Here is a 17802-nt window from a genome sequence, read left to right as displayed (position 1 = left end):
CCTGCTCGTAGCAAAGGTAGTTAAGTTGGTTGTGGTTAATGCTTTTAATTATAAAATAAAAGATTATGTTAATTACATTTGATCTTGAAAACGCTAACATTTCCATTTTGTCAGTTCTTAAAATTATTAATTATGGAAGGACTGGTCACACACAAAAATTATATGTGGTGTTACCTGAGTAAGCATCTAACCATTTCTAGCCAGGTTTCATTTTAGTAATGGTGGTTTAATTTGCCTTCTTTCTGATTCCCCCAGGAGTGGAGGGAAGTCATTATACACCTAAATACATTTCTTTTGTGAAAAATGTGGAAATATAAACAAAAAATCAGTCTTTCATATTGTCCATTAGTTATATATGTATGTACATGTATATTAGCATATATGTATTTTAAAAATTAGCTAACCAGGTTTTTGTTTTGTTGGTTTTTAGATCTTTGTCATTCATTTGGTTTTTTTCTAAATTGAATATTCTCATTTTATGTGGAGTTATTTTCAGATAGAAGTTGTCCAGAAGACAATCATACTATACTTGACTTCAACTAATCATGATCAATGATTTTATTAGTCAGCATTAGAATCAGGTCGATATAACAGAGTGTCCAAAATAATAGTGTCTAACACATAAACTTTTATTGTTCACACTTAAACGAATCTGGAGGTAGGCTTCATTATCATTAGGCGACTAGATTCCTTCTGTCCCTCTGTGCCACAGTCCCTATTGTATGGCTTCCATCCTCATAGATACTTGGGTGCTCCAGATTGTTGTTACAGCTCCAATCATCACATCCACACAATCCAGACAGCAGGAAGGAAAAATTAGGAGAAGGCCAAAGGGCACATATCCAAGCTCTTCATGGAGCTTTTCCAGAGTAAAGTCAGGGCTCTGTTGCTAAGAAAAAGGGGAAAATAATGATTGGGAGGGCACCAGCAGTCTCTGCCATACAGATGGGTCTTCAGAAACAATCAAGTTGATGGGAGATCACTAGCCACTGATAAGCTCATCTGGTCTCTATGAGTCACAAGTGTTTCTGTGGAGGGGGGGGAGACTCACTGTAGTATCAGATAAGTAGGGATATGCCCTCACACTTTGGGGAATCTTTTCCATTTCAGGGATATCATTCAAGATAGGCCTGCCAAATAGTGATTTCCTCCTTAAAACAGGAAGTAGTGCTATAATAATTTTATATCTGCCGGTGTCAATATTCTAGTCAGGTACTGGTTTATAATTATTCTTTACAGAAATGATATTTCACTAGGTTAAAGATAACTATACGCATTTAAGTTACCCTGTCCTTTTTCTGCCTAAATGTAGAATAGTAGCTATTGAACAGTCATTGAATTCTACACAGTTCAGATGTTTTTAGTGAATTACCTTACTTTGAAAGGTTCATTTTCTCTAGCTTTTCAACACTATTCATATTTAGCAGGAATGTACCCTAAACTTTGAAACTACAATAAATAACTCAGTCTACTAGAAGTATATGTAAATATTTATAATTATAAAAGCATATACATTTTATACTTTGATGCAATAATTATCATTTAACCAATGAATTCTACTTTATAGCACACTTCAAAAAACACCTAACTTGAACATATATTCCTGTATTTTTATAATAAAACAAATATGGTAGCTTATTTCTTTTAACTCCTCTCTTCCTCCCCACTTTCATCCTAGCCCCTCCATTGTATATCAGTGGTTTCACTTAGGTAGATTGTCTCTATGAACATATTTGTATTTAGCTTCCTCATTACTCTGCAGCTTTGTTTGTCTCTGTCCCTTTTTTTTTCTTTTTTTTTTTCTTCTGCTAATTAAAGCCAGTGTGTGAAACATCTTGTATTGGTAGTTGTTTGCTCCTTAATCACGCCTTTTCTGAGCATGGATGAAAAGTCAGATAGTTCTGCATGCCTTTCTGCACGGAGTGTTATTAACATAACTATTTGAAAACTATTTCGTTTTTGTAATTTATTGTTTTCTGTGTTACTTTTGTGGTTGTTTGCATGTATACTGTGTATATGTGTTTTTGCAGCCTGTTCCAGGCCTAAACGGGGCCATCGTAAAACTGCTTCATTTGGCAACATTCTGGATGTCCCTGAGATCGTCATATCAGGTATCATAGGCCACCTGAGTTGGTCTAATAACTGTGGAACCGGAATAATGATCCCTGGTACTTACAAAATGCTTCTTGCTCCAATTTTTGTAGGACATGAAAATAGGTACCTTGCATGCAGTAATTAGGGAGACAGATTGAAAATGTATACATTTATCTACACTGAAGTGGGCTTGACAGGATACCTCAGATATCCAAAAATGAGGATAAAATAGAAGGCAAAGTAAACCTTTTCACAGAAGGGAGAATGCCTGCCCAGACTTTACCAACTTCCTCTCAGCTTTTAGGTGAGTAGATAAACTGAACCCAGACCTTTTTTGCACCCAGCAGAAAGAGGAAACAACTATTTAAAAAATATTTGTTTTCCTTGGCTCCTTTTCTTTCTTAGTTACTATTTTAGGGGTGTCCGCTAGGCTTTCTATCCCAGCCTCTTTCTGTTGGTAGCAAGTGAAATATGAAGTTGAGAAAAGAGGATTGCTAAATACCATTTTGCCTTAACTTAGAAAACAGAAAGTAAAATTAAATGAGATTTGCTGTTTTGCATGATATCTTGCCAAAGAATCATGTTCAATTCTGATTCTTGTGCATTATCAGGACAGTCTTCCCACAAATTACTTTTTATACCTAACATGGTACTTACAGTTCTAAATCACCATTTTTGATAGAAGCTTTAATGGCATGTGTGACCTTCAATATTGGTTAATATGTGTTATCCAAATTATCATTTCTTAATCCCTCTGCTTTAGGTTTTCCTCTGCCTCCTGCCCCCAAGTTTTGGTAAGGAAATTACAATTTCCCTTCCACACATTCACGGGTGTGCTTTGGGAGAGTTCTCTAGCACTCTGGTACTTGGCCTGTGACTGTGCTTTTAGCATACTATTGAATACCTAGTGGGTTTTTCTCCTCAAGGAAACTGAAAACTGAGGTAGAGACAGTGTCTTTGTTATTTATATTGATTGAATCAGAACTGGTCAATGTCTTTTACATAGTGCCTGTTTAACAGATTATCATTGAGGTTCAGTGGCCAGGAATTAGCATGCATACAGGATCCATATAAATTATAAATATGTATAAAATATAAATTATACAATTCCTAGGGGCCATTTTATGTATACAAAACCATTTTTTTTAGAGTAATTACTTTTCATTCTGGTTATCAAAGTAGTTTGTTTTATATCATCACTATTGCTGTTCAGAGAATAGAGTTAACCTATTTGTTACATTGTAATTTTATTTATTGAGTCATGGGTTGCTTTCAAAATTAACAAGTACTTGAGATCATTTTACTTCATGGTAAAAGGTACTATATGTTTAAGGGAATAATATTCTAACTAAAGTGGCAGCATTTTACACACATATTGCTGAACTGTGATTATATAAATGTTTGAGGGAATCAGGAAAATTTAGGCAAATGGTAGATCAATCTTAATCCAGGTCTTAGGGGTAAACACACACACACACACACACAGAGTGGGCAATACAGCCAATACTATACAAGATGAGGGAGAGAGAATAGGAGAAAATAATAGTCTCAGTGGTTCTCAGTCAGGGTGAATTTGCCCCCCTCTCCCCCTCCCAGGGCACATTTGGCAATGTCTGGAATCATTTTTGATTGTCGCAGTTGGCAGGTGCTGCTGACATATAGTAGGCAGAAGCTAGGGATCCTGCTAAACATCAACACTGTACCGGACAGCCTACCACAGCCAAGATTTGTCCAGCCTAAAATGTCAGTAGTGCCAGTGCTAAGAAAACCTGGTTAGATAGGCATCTTGCTCCTCTTTTCTACTTTTTGTTCTTTTATACTACCATGTGTAACATAGGTATTCACATATCAAGAAACCATTAACAAATGTAAAATAAGTGAGTTTCTAAATTAGTAGTTAGTTGAAAAAAATTCAGAATCAATCTAAATTTACTAAGAACACACGCAGTAATTTTCATTTTTAAAGATAGGTATTTGATATTTTTTTACATTCATATTTCTAAATTACAACCTAAAATTTAATATTGGAGCAACAAGTATTTGTTGATTGTAATCCTTTTCTGCTTTGTCTGAACTATTTGCCAGATGGTTTCTGCTTTGGTTATGCTAATTAAATACATTGCTTAATATTGCTTGCTTTGACTCATGCTGTAGCTTAAAAATTTTTCATTTTATGGCATTTGTGAACTGTCAGCTCTTCTTTACCCTATTTCCTTAAAAGTTTTTACTTCCCTTTTCTCTTAACCTTCACCTAGATTTGAGTTTGTTTTTGTTGTTATTGCAGTGGTGATGTAATGATTTTCAGACACATGTGCTGGGTGGTTCCCCAGGTTCACAAATGTTGCTTATCTGAAAAGAGAATTCCAGACACTTTTACAAGCCTGTCTCATGTAAGCTAATTTTAGAATGATTGTGTTGAATGAAATGTGCCTAAAATTGCTTATTAGTCATGACAGTAGTGGGGATCTTTTTTGTCTTCCAAAAACAGGGATAGTTAAAAGTTTTCATAAAAGTGTCTTAGTGTGCCTGATTCAATAAATGTGCAGTTTGTTGCTCTGTTAGTTTGTAATCAAAAGTTGGAACTGGAATAAAATGAAATTAAAAGTATATTTTTGAGTTATAATTACATAAAGAATTTTAAACATAGTTTAAAATGGAAAAGAGTGATGAGGTCTTACACTTTCAAGGGTGGCTATACATTTGAGCTTTTATATTCACTACACATTATTGCATCAAACATTATTTTATTGTAAGATCCTTTTAGTTTAAGTGTAAAGTAGTAATGGGGTCTAATGGATTAATGTGCTAAATTATATTGCTGGTTGGTTTAAAATAAGATACTTAGAATATGGAAGTGTAAATTTTAAGAATGAATTTTGCCTGCTGATCAGGGCACAGCTATTAGAGTACATGTTCCTGGGGCTGCCCACAGTTGAGAAATTGCATAATATAGCTTTCAGAGTCAAAAGAATTTCGAGTATTGTGTCAGCTGTTACTCATAATATTTCAGTGTTTCCTTTTAGACAGCTGATCTCTCATCCCAAATAAAAGTGCTGAGTGAAGCTAATGCTTAATTCATTCTCTTTTGTTGAAGACTTAAATTTATAGAATTCTTTCATGAATTGATTTTTAAATTATTACAGCATAGAAGTTCCTAAAGCAGGATTAACTCAATAGCCCATTTAAACAAGCTGTATATTTGAGAACAGAATGAGAGTCATTCATCTCCAGTAGGAAATTTAAGAGTTGTTGTTCACAACTAACAGATTACCTGAGACTGACAAAGACTAATGGGCTTAAGAAAGTGTGAGTAGGTTTAATCAATTTTAAGCCTAAGCATCCTTTTAGGCCCTGAAATGAAGAAGGTACTGCTGTTGGTTAAAGTCAGTCTTACAACCTGATAGCTGTCTTGCTGTAGAAGCTGTAACGTAAGGCCCTTGAAATAGATGCCGTCATCAGCCCCACCCCCCAAGCATTCATCTATTTAAATACATGACAGAAGATGGTGGGAGAGAGTTCAGCAGCTACTCGTGTGGTAGGAGTGGTTATTGTATTAGGACATGCTTTGTTGTAGGCCGGCAACTTTTGAGTTAAAACATTCCAGCTGTTTCTCTCCCCCCCCCCCTTTTTTTTTTTACACCTTTCTCTCTTTTTATTTTTTAAATAATAAATTCAGTTTTTTTCTCACAAACATTTTGTATAGATTCAAGGAGCAACAAATTTGAACTTCCTACTGTAGCAATCAAATCCTTATTGTATGTCTGAATAGATTTCGGTATTTTACTTCTTTTATTTTTTAAAAGGCAACGGACAGCCAAGACGTAGATCCATCCAAGACTTGACTGTTACTGGAACAGAACCTGGTCAGGTAAGACTTAACATTCAAATTCTCAGTCTTTGAAGAGGAATAATGGGCAGAAATAAAGAATTAACTGTAATATATACTCTGCAAAGTTATTTTATGAGTTGACTTAAAATTGTGATAGAGAAGTTTATTTATACATGAATTAAGTTCTTAGAAAAAAAATCTGGGTGCCATTATTAATTTAACTTGAAGGATAATTTAGGAAATAGCACTCTGCGCATGTTATGTGTTTTTTATGTATGCTTTAATAAGGAAGTATTTAGTCTTGTAATTTAATAATTTAGTAATTATCATTGTCCTCTAAAGGAAATCGTGAACTATTTCCTTAATAAGATGTCATTCCTCTGAAATCACATAGAACACTGACATACCTGGAGGACTCTTACCATCTTTTAATTTGTCATATTCACTGGATTTATAATTTTATGAAATACTAAGTTAAGACAATATTTACTAAGCAGATGGATAAATTCTAGAATAGCTTCTATCCCAGTGGTCAAGATTTTTATTCTTCATCTTTATATTTCTGGATGCTCTGCTAAACTCCTCTTATCTCTTTATCATTGCTTTTTTGTAGATGATCCAGACAGTGCTATAATTAAGCCATTACTGACTAGTACAGAGTTTTGACCCCCCCCCCCCCCAAGTATATAAAAGTTGCAGCTTAGTCATTGTTTTTTTATCTCTTATTCAAATTGTTAAACTTGATATATATAACATATATAAGTCATATTCTTAAAATGAATGAGAACTAATTATGAGGTGTTTGTTGATTCTTTTTTCAGTTGTGCAGAAAAAAGTAAATTTTGTGAGTATAGCATTTATTTGAATTAATAAAAATATCACATGGTCCATATTCATATAAAATTATAGGATTATATATTATAAACAATGTGATTTAAGCTAAGGGTAAAATGTATTAGTACTTTTTGTCCTAGAAAGATACTTCATTTTTATAACATACTTTTAATTTTGGAGATTCTTTGTAGTTGTTAATAAAAATTTGAAAGCCTTTATTGGCATCAACTTAACTAACAAAAATTACTAGAGATATTTAAATGGTAAATACCTTTGATCTTCATTTATATCTGGAAATATTTTTATTCTCACAGTACCTATACACACACACACACACACACTCATACTCACAGATATGTACATACATAGATAAAATATATATACACATATTACTTTATTATGTGTTTTATTATATTAAGTCACTCTAAATCTTGGTTTTATTTATTTAATAGCAGCTTTTTTCAATATATCTGCTTTTGTGAGACTCCAGAACTTCTGAATGAAGTTTTCCACTTTTCTCCCCCTCAAATACTTAAAGTATTAATGAGGGCATTTAGTAACAGATAGTTTAACATCTGGTATTTGCTTTGATTCTTTACAGGCTTGATGAGCTCAACCTTTTTAACTGTTTACTATTGCTCTTGATATTCCAGTTATGAGAAACTGTAGCCAAGTGTTCTCCTGTTGAGTAGGAATGAGAAGCTTGCCCTAGACAGTTCAGGAGCATCTGCTAGAACAAGTGCTTTTCTATGTCCTCTAATAAAGGCCTTGCTATAATTCAGCACTGACCTCACCACACCAAGCCTTGCTTATTTCCTCACAAGTTCTGTGTTACTTGAGATTATGATTATTACTCCTTTCATTACTTACTTCCTCACAAGTTCTGTGTTACTTGAGATTATGATTGTTATGCTTTTCATTTACTATATCTTCAAGTAGGAAAACACTGGAACTGAGGCAGACCATGATTGTGGGGCAGTCAGTTAGAATGAGTTGTCATGGATTACTCCAAAAGAGCTGGAGTGAGGGGCGTGTGACATGGCAGTAAAATGTATTCTAAAATAGGTGATGTATAGCCAGTTTTTAAAATTGATTCACTCTTTCAAAATTACTGAAGTATTAGAAACTTAAAATGCTTAATATCCAGATTGGGATGAGAATGGCAAACAGTAAGCCCAAAATGTACTAAAGTGTACTATGAAAACATTTTCCCCTAAAGCTGTTATGATAATTGACCATTAAATAATTTATATTACTCATGAAAATAACATTCATCATTTGAAGAAGAAAAGTATGCATAATATGGATTTTTAAAATTAAAGGTATAATTCTTTTCAAAGTCTGGCTAAGCAATGATTAAACATATGCACCAGGTTTGCTTGTTTGTTTTTTGTTAAGACCATGGTGATTGATGAAAATAATTTGCCCACCTAGTACAGTCATCAGAGGAAGAGAGAACCTACTAATGAAGTATAACATCTTATAGAGGAAGGTAAAATGACCAGAGTCTGTATTTTAGCTCTTGGTTCAATAAGATCACTTAGACTTTCCATCTGTAATAAAATTAAATTGGTTGTTTTTATACTGCCACTTCTTTTGAGAGGTATAGTGAACCAAGCAAGCTTCTTTATTAAAAGTAGTTGTGTAAGTATTTTTGTAGACTCAGTTTTAAATTAATTAATTAAATCAGGAAGCTTATTAAGCACATGTAATGGATCTGGCCTCCTAGATACTTTGAAAAGATACTGAGAAAAAGCAGCCGCTGATATCCAGGAATTGATCTGACACTGAGGCCTCAGTGTTGTTAGAACATAAACAGTTTCTCAGAACACCAGTAGACAAGGTTATGTTGAGACCATGGTAAGATGAGACAAAACAAGACGATTTTGAAATGTTGCCTAAGCACAGACAAAAACAAGGTCACTGTGTCACCAACGAAATGCCAAACTGCCTTCTCCCAGCTGATATGAGTGGCTGCTGCTACTTGTCCAGTTGTAGCTTTAGCCTCACTCTGGTCTGTCCTCCCTGTAGAATTGCCCTTGCTTTGTGGCAGTAGCCAATCTAGAGTGAACCTCCTTCCTTGGAGCTTCCCCAAATCACAAAACAAAATTCCAAATCCTATAATAAGCTCTTTATAAAGCCCTCTTACTGAGACACTCCACAATGCCCCATGGTGAGCTTTCTGGTTCTCTTCAACAAAAATTAAACCCAACTTCTCCTACTCCAGGTGTGTTCCTTTTGGTCTTTGGCTGCATGGGGCGGGGCGGGGGGTGGGGGGTGGTCAGGGGGGCATAGACTACCAAGAAGGCCCAGTCCCCAAGGAGCATATTTGAGCAGATATTTTTTTTTTATTGTCTAAAGCTTTACATATGTCTGCTTTTTCCCCATTGACACCCCCCTCCCCAAGCCATTCCCACCCCGGGCAAGCCCCCACCACCCCAGTGTCTGTGACCATTGGTTATACTAATATGCATGCATACAAGTCCTTTGGTTGCTCTCTAACTTCCCCCCTCCCCTACCATTTGTCTCTGGATCTATTCTTGTTCTTCAAATTATGTTGATCATTATATCCCACATATGAGTGAGATCATGTGATATTTATCTTTCTCTGACTGGCTTATTTCACTTAGCATAACGCTCTCCAGTTCCATCCATGCTGTGGCAAATGGTCAAAGTTCCTTCTTTTTTATAGCAGCATAGTATTCCATTGTGTAGATGTACCAAAGTTTTTTAATCCTCTCATCTGCTGATAGGCACTTAGGCTGTTTCTAAATCTTAGTAGCTATTGTAAATTGTGCTGCTATGAACATAGGGGTGCATATGTCCTTTCTGATTGGTGTTTCTGGTTTCTTGGGATATAGTTTGAGCAGATCTTATCTCCAGATCACTTAAAAGCTGTAACAATAACAGGTGCCATTTATTTGTGTACCAACTTTGTGCCAGTCAGGCCTTTAATATATGTTATTTAATCTTAACCCTATAAATTTGTATTGCTTATTTTCCTCATTTTGTTGATTGAGAAACTGAGGGTTAGAGAAACTTACCCAAGTCTCTTAACTTCCCTTACACCATCAGTAATTGCTATCACCAAGTTTTGTTTTTTTTCTTTTAATATATTTTTATTGATTTCAGAGAGGACAGGAGAGTTAGAAAGAGGTAGAAGCATCAACAGTGAGAGAGAACCATTGATCAGCAACCTCCTGCACGCCCCACACTGGGGATCAAGCCTGCAACCCTGCAACCCAGGCATGTGCCCTGACCAGGAATCGAACCTTGACTTCCTGGTTCATAGGTCCACGCTTAACCACTGAGCCATGCCTGGCTGGGATATCACCAAGTTTTAAATCCAGATCTGAATCCAAAGCACCCAAACTCTACACCGTATCATTCCATCGTGTATATAAAACTGAATAGTACACATGCTAAAGTAATCCTAGATTTCTTTAATGTCAAGTGTTTTGGCTTCCAATAGTCTGCATTGTCATTAATTATTTAAATAGTGATGTTGAATGTTCACTGTATCATATGATTGAGCAAGGCTAAACCACCTTGATAAAAAATTTCTACAGATGACTGCACAAATTTATGTTTTATACATCTGGGTGAGCCTTTCTACGTTTCACTAAAATTATACATTCTCATGTATACCTGCCTACCCCTTTCTGAGAATGCATATAATATAGATCTATTTTCAAGATTTCTTTTGGTGGGGGCTAATGTCAGTAAAAATCACAACTGGAAGACAATGCAATTATAATTATTTAGAAAGCTAGACATACTATACTTTTGTAGGGAGTTTAGAATCTACTTTTATTAGTCAAATAGGTGACTTTGGGCAATTTGCTTCCTTTCCCTAAACTTCAACAACCTCATCTCCCAGTGGGGACCATAATACCCATACCTCATGGTTCTTATAACATACTAGAGGCCCGGTGCATGAAATTTGTGCACTGGGGAGGGGGTGTCCCTCAGCCCAGCCTGCACCCTTTCCAATCTGCAACCCCTCGGGGATGTCCTACTGCCGGTTTAGGCCCAATACCATAGGGACATCCCTCTCACAATCCAGGACTGCTGACTCCCAACCACTCGCCTGCCTGCCTGATTGCCCCTAACCACTTCTGCCTGCCAGCCGGATCACCCCCTAACCACTTGCCTGCCAGCCTGATCAACGCCTAACTGCTCCCCTGCTGGCCCGATCACTCCAACTGCCCTCCCCTGCTGGCACGGTCGCCCCCAACTGCCCTCCCCTGCAGGCCTGGTCACCCCCAACTACCCTCACCTGCAGGCCTGGTTGCCCCCAACTGCCCTCCCCTGCTGGCCATATTGTGGTGGCCATCTTTTGACCACATGGGGGTGGCCATCTTTGATCAATTGGAGGCGGCCATCTTTGTGCGAGGGCATGACAGTCAATTTGCATATTTCCTCTTTATTATATAGGATGAAAATACCAGACACACAGTAGATGCTTAATATATGTTGTATGCCTACACCCCAGAGTGTGCCTTCCAGGGCTCTTACTATTTCCTTATTCTCACTATAGGGTATTACTATCCAGAAGTAAAGCACTTGGAAAGAAGTAAAACTTATTGGCATTCTGTTCTTTCTGTATCATAAGAGAAGCTTCTATAAGGGATTATGGAAAATATTTGCCTTAAAGGCCTTTAATCACATATTCAGAGATGTATTATCATACATTTTTTTCTTTAAGGGATATAATTTATGTCCATCTTCAACTGCACCTTCTTTGGTATAAATATTTTCTATGAAATTCTAAATCAGAAGCTTACATAATAGTTTTAAATAATTACTGGTTCATAGAACTTTTGTCTTTATATTAGAGAACTTAAAGACCATATAAGAATAATAAAATTCTAAAATTTTCTTATTGTGCACTATAGTGAAACCAGAATTAGATTGAACCTGTACCTTCAGATTAGAAAACAATGTTTTCAGTATACCCTGCCATGTATGGATTTAATTGAAGTATCTGTGAGTGTCATACTAGAGGAAGTGCCCTTATAAATCCAGATTACCAACTGAGGTCTATTTCTTTTTAATATTTATGTCATTCAAGTGTTCCTTTAGCAAGAATATCGTATAAATTGACATTTAATCTCTGTGTTTTGTGCTTGTATAATTTTAGCAACTAAGGTTTGTGAGGGTTTTAAATAACTTTAAAATGTCAGTCTAAATAGTTGCACTGGCCATAAATTCTTGCCTCATGAAAATATTTTCCCAGTCTTTCAGGTGAGACATAAAAAGAAGCAAAGCTTTATTTTTGTCTGTAAAATAACACCCAATTTCTTTTTATAAATATAGAGATAAAGTTCTGGTTCACATCCAATTCTTGTTCATGTCTATTGATGGTAATTTGTCCCTGCGGTTTAAATTTGGCTTCTTATTCTTTTGCTGCCTTAAATTGCTATGTGGGTATTTCTGTTTTTCATACCTACTTTCGTATCCAATTCTATTTTTTTTAATATATTTTATTGATTTTTTACAGAGAGGAAGGGTGAGAGATAGTTAGAAACAGCGATGAAAGAGAAACATCAATCAGCTGCCTCCTGCACACCCCCTACTGGGGATGTGCCCGCAACCAAGGTACATGCCCTTGACTGGAATCGAACCTGGGACTCTTCAGTCTGCAGACTGACGCTCTATCCACTGAGCCAAACCAATCAGGGCTGTATCCAATTCTTATTGTAATTCAGGTTTCTCTATATCTCTTAAATTTTGCAGTTCATGTAAGCATAAAAAAAAGTAATTGCAATGTCTTGAAGGAGCAACCTAAATAAGTTAAAAGTTTGAGAATGTTATGGCCATTGTAATTTTACCAGTGGTTTTTTAAAAATAGCTACTATAAAATAAGACATCTTCCATAGTAAGTTGTAATCAGTAACACAAATTGAGCCCACAAACTAGATTTTTTAAAAATTGTTAGGTATTACCTATACCTCTTATTTATGCCTTTTATTTTTCAGGTATTCAAAAAATACAGTTATGGCTTATTTAAAAATATTTAGTCTTTTTATATAAACACTAGAAGCCCATTGCCCAGAGATTCGCGCCATAGGCCTTCCTTCCCCTAGCCGCTGGCACCGGTTTTCCTCCGGCACCCGGGACCCAGGCCTTTGGTCCCCCCGCAGCGGAGAAGCCAAGCCTCTTCAGTCTTCAGTCTTCAATCTTCGCTCCATGCCTGCGTATGCAAATTAACCGCCATCTTTGTTGGGTTAATTTGCATACTCATCCTGATTGGCTGGTGGGCATAGTGGAGTGACACCAATTTGCATGTTTCTCTTTTATTAGTGTAGATATTAATATTATATTATTCATTGAGATATCAATTCCTCAAAATCTGAAGACTTTTGAGGGATTTATATGTAGCTCTTTAGAGCTTTTCTTGAAGCTTTAAAGAAACACTAGTTTTGAAACTTGACCTTAAAATATTAGCCTTTTTTTTTTAGTTTTATAGCTGTAGGAAATCTCAAGTAGGAAAAAAATGGCTGCACATGAGATGAAAAGAAATAAGTAACAAAGAATTCTCTTGGGAAAGATATTAAATTAAGGAATACTATAATTCATAGTAGGTCCAAATAGGATTTTTTGTCTTAATATGACAGATGTTCAGTGGCTTTTTTAGTATACAAAAATCTATTCTTGTATTTTGTAAGCCTAGTTATTAGTTGTATCTTATTTAATATCTTATAACTGATACTGAGTCTCACATGTCAGAAACACTTATATTTATTTCTCTTAAAATGTTAAAGTAAAACTATTAATATAAAATTAGGTTGACTATGAAACCCTCCTCTGCTAGCATTTTGAAAAAATGTTTTATAAATGTTTTACAGTACAAATTACAGTATAACTATGGTCAAATCATTGTACTCTTTTTAAATCACAAGACTTGCTTTCAGTAAAAGAGGTTAAAAAAAACTCAGCAATAATGTCATAATATCTGTACTTGTTGTACCAAGGGTAACAGCAATCTAAAAATAAGAGATATATTTCATCACTGGTTCTCTTTGGTGTGTATTCTTACTCTTCTTATGTATAAAAGGTAAATAAGCCTAAGCACTAGTATTATTTCTGAGTGCCAACAGCTTATGTTATCATTTTATTCAATGAGTATTGATTATGTGGTTATTATATAGTCAGTAATTTTCTGAATCCTGAGGACTGTAATACAAAAGTACACATGATCTCTGCCCTTAGGAGATTTTTATGCTTTTGCAAAATCACAGACTTGGAAAGTATAAAGCATTTGTGACTCAAGTTGAAGTTTACTAGTATGTAGGACAGGCTATGAATACAGCCAAAATTCAAGGAGAAAAATGTCTTTGTGATAGGGTTTAGTCACTGAATATGTTTTATATAAGAACTGTGATTTTTTTTTAATCTAGAGAGGGAATTGTTGGGTGCTACAAATTTCATATATTCCCATCTTTATGTCAAGACACTTCAAGTACATTATTTCATTTGATTTTTCACAACCTGATGAGATAGGTAATACTGTCTTCATTTTACTATTGAGTCTTAGAAGTTAAAGAGCTTACCCAAAGCCACAGTGCTCTAAATGGCAGACCAGAGACTCAGACTCTGGGTTGTATTGTCTCCAAGGCCTGACTTCTAACTATTGCTATTTGTCGTCCACACTTGATAAATGACGAGCCTACAGCTCAGAGAGGGTAAGTTACTTGTTCCAGTTTACACAGCTATAAATAGCAGAACTGCAATTTAAACCAGGTCTCCCAAGTATTAGACTAAATCAGTGAGAATTTTTAAAACATATAGTACCTGACTATTTAGTCAGGGGCACTGGCCTCTTTTTCCTTAGATTGTCAAATTAAAAAAATAACAACCAGCACAACAACTATCAGGTGTGAATAAATCAAAATTATACCTTTTTTTCAGGTTGGAAAAAAATATATTTTTTAGTGTGCCACAGAATTTTAGTAATTAGCTTATGTGTGCCATGAGATGAAAAAGGTTGAAAATCGCTGGGCTAAATCATGTGAATTTGCTGACATTTGATTGTTTTTGACCTATGAAAGTGGCAGTTATATTTATTTCCATTTCATATGTGCTCTTTGCACTATACCATATAATCCTTGAATGAATATAAGGTCAAGCTTAAAAGCAGGAAGGGAAACAGGATATAAGGAATTGTCAGAGGAGGCATGATCTGGATAAGTAAGATAAACTGCCTATGGAAGTTGAGGAAGATCAGGGTGAGAATTTCAGAACTGACCCAATAATAACCAGTAGACATTTTCTGTTCTGCACACTGCTAGGTACTCCTCTCTTGTTACACAGGTTCTGGCTTTGTGTACAAAGAACCAGGGATGTAGCAAGAATGAGCAAATCTGTTGAAGGGAAAATGAGCTGGGCCTTACATGATGGAGAAGAATTAGCAAGGAGAAAACAGAATGAGCATTGTGGTGCACAGGGCTCCTTTATAAGTGATATGAATGAACTAAGGTTTTGGAACTACCAGTCTGATACCAGGTTTTTAAATTGTTAATGGTATAGAAAAGCTTTTGGGAATTTCTGAAGCAATTTCAATAGGTACCCAGAAGAAAGTAACATTCCAACACTTTTTCTTTTCTTCCAAATTATTTTATGATTTAATCTCTTAAATTATTATGTGTGCCTTTCATTATTTAGTATCCCCAATCCACTATGGGTTTTCAGTGTTTAAACTCATAGAATTTTAGCACTGGAGGGAACACTGAAAGTCATCACATTCTTAACTCAGTCCCACCCCTTCTTCAGATAAGGAAAGCAAGACTTCTTGAGGTAAACTAAATCAGACATTACACCATAATTAGAACTCATATCTCATAATTTCTCCTGAAGGGTACTTTACACTACTGTGCAGCCTCTCATTTTTATTTGATGCAGTCTTTGAGTGTTCCTATGTTTACATACTGAAACTGGACAGAAAATCCTTTATGAATTTATTTTTTATGTTTGACTTCATATAAGTCCATATCCTATTGGGTATTTAATAACACCTCAAGAAAGAAAATTCTTATGAAATCCATTTTAGTTTATATGTCCTTGAGAGTTTTAAATATGATATATAAATACATAGACAAGAACACATGTAATATGTAAGCAATGAAACCTAATGATAAAATGACCACTTAGGAGCCCACCACCCAACATAAGAAAGGGAACATGATCAGTGCCCCTGAGTCTCCTGTGTATTCTTTACCTGTGACCTCCGTGTCATCCTCTCGCCAACCCACGATCCATTTTCTATTGTATATTCTGTTTCTGGACTTTTTATTAATAGCCTTTGGCTAAGAAATTCTCTTAAATGACATTTAAGTTCGTTAAATGTATTTTTATAAACGGATGTTAAATTTTCTGAAATACTTTTTATGTGTCTATTGAGGTTTTTCTTTAATTTTTTAATATAGTGAATTGCATGAATAGAATTCCTAATGTCAAGTGACCTGTTCATTTGTAGAATAACCTCAACTTTTATATATTTCTGTTGCTGAATGAGTCAGGAACTGTTTCTCATTCTTTCAAGAGTAATTTCTTTAAGATGAAAAATGTCTTCTTGGATATTTGGTAGAACTCACCAGTATAACCTTGCTATTTTCTATAAAGTATAGAAATTTTCATAATTTATGGATTGAGGGTTGTTTCTTTTTTTTTGTATTTCTCTATAATGTATAGAAATTTTGATAATTTATATGTTTTTTGGAATTAGTATTTCACTTTGGTTTGTTTTGTTTTTGTTTTTTATTTACTAACCACAAAATTTTTATAGTATTCTCTCATTCTTATTTTGTTTCTTTTGGGAAGCTTATAGCTTGGCTCATTTTTTAACTATGTAAGTTAAATCCTTAGCTTGTAAATTATCACTGCTTCTGACTTTTTCACATAAATATTTGAAATTAAATATTTTTCTCTAAGTGCTTCTTTAGTTGCATGCCACAGTTTTAGTGTGATTTGAGTTAAAATTCAGTTCAAATACTTTTTAATTTTCATTTTGTTTTTTTTTTGACCAGTGAGTTATTTAAAAGTGTTTTTAAATGTTTAAACATGAGTTTCTTTAAAGATTATGTACTGTGAATCAGTACAACAAGATATGGCTTATATGATACTAAATGTTTAAACTTTTTTGAGAACTATTTTATTGCCTACTGTATAACCAGATTTCATAAATGTTCCCTGGGTGCTTTAAAAAATTCATGTTCTCATTTCTCAGGCATAGGGTTCATAGAGTTCAGGTTGTACTGTGTACATGTTTGTTCCTTGGTCTGATTTTATGTATCATTTACAGAGGGGTTTTTTGTTGTTGTTAATCCTCTCCCGAGGATATTTTTCCATTGATTTTTGACTTTTTTTAGAGAGAATGGAAGGGATGGGGAGAGACAGAAAGAGAAACATGATATGAGAGAGACACATTGGTTGCCTCCCTCACATGCTTCGACCAGAGCTAGAGATCGAGCCTGCAGTCGAGATATGGCCCTTGAGCAGAATTGAACCCAGGACTCTTCAGCCCGCAGGCTGACTCTCTATCCACTTAACGAAATCAGCTAAGGCTACAGAGGATTAGTAAATATTGTATCTCATTATGATTGATCATGAATGTTTCTCAAAGTTTTATTGTTTTATCTCTTTGGAAGCTATGTATAGGTACAGCCTATATTGTAATAGGCACAGCATGTAAATTTTGAACTGTTATATTCTGAATCTCCCTAATAATTTTTTAAAAATATATTTTTATTGATTTCAGATAGGAAGGGAAAGAGATATAGAAACATCAATGATGAGAGGGAATCATTGATTGGCTGCCTCCTGCATGCCCCCTACTGGGGACCAAGCCTGCAACCAAGCATATGCCCTTGACCAGAATCGAACCTGAGACCCTTCAGTCTGCAGGCTGACACTGTCCACTGAGCCAAACTAGCTAGGGCCCTAGTAATTTTTTATGCTCTAAAATATATTCTCTGTGATATTAATATCTATAATAATAAAAGCATAATATGCTAATTAGACCAGACAGCTGAACGACCTTTCCG

The 17802-nt window shown here is 35.2% G+C and overlaps 1 protein-coding gene across 3 annotated transcripts in view; it reads left to right on the top strand.

Annotated features, from left to right (window-relative positions):
• The window catches only part of MAP3K7 (mitogen-activated protein kinase kinase kinase 7), a 63452-nt gene that overhangs the window by 34184 nt on the left and 11466 nt on the right, over positions 1-17802 (top strand). For 2 of the 3 annotated variants that reach the window (XM_081095094.1, XM_081095093.1), the window contains one exon: positions 5898-5962. In XM_081095094.1, coding sequence (XP_080951220.1) covers positions 5898-5962 — 65 coding nt within the window. Of the gene's footprint in view, positions 1-2030; positions 2112-5897; positions 5963-17802 lie in introns of all 3 variants that reach the window. The other variant, XM_081095092.1, reaches the window with a different exon arrangement.

Source organism: Myotis nattereri, assembly GCF_964212035.1.
Source record: "Myotis nattereri genome assembly, chromosome: 6".
NCBI classification, from domain to species: Eukaryota; Metazoa; Chordata; class Mammalia; order Chiroptera; family Vespertilionidae; genus Myotis; species Myotis nattereri.
Note: the sequence above shows the minus strand (reverse complement) of the source record. Positions and strands in the feature narration are given on the sequence as shown.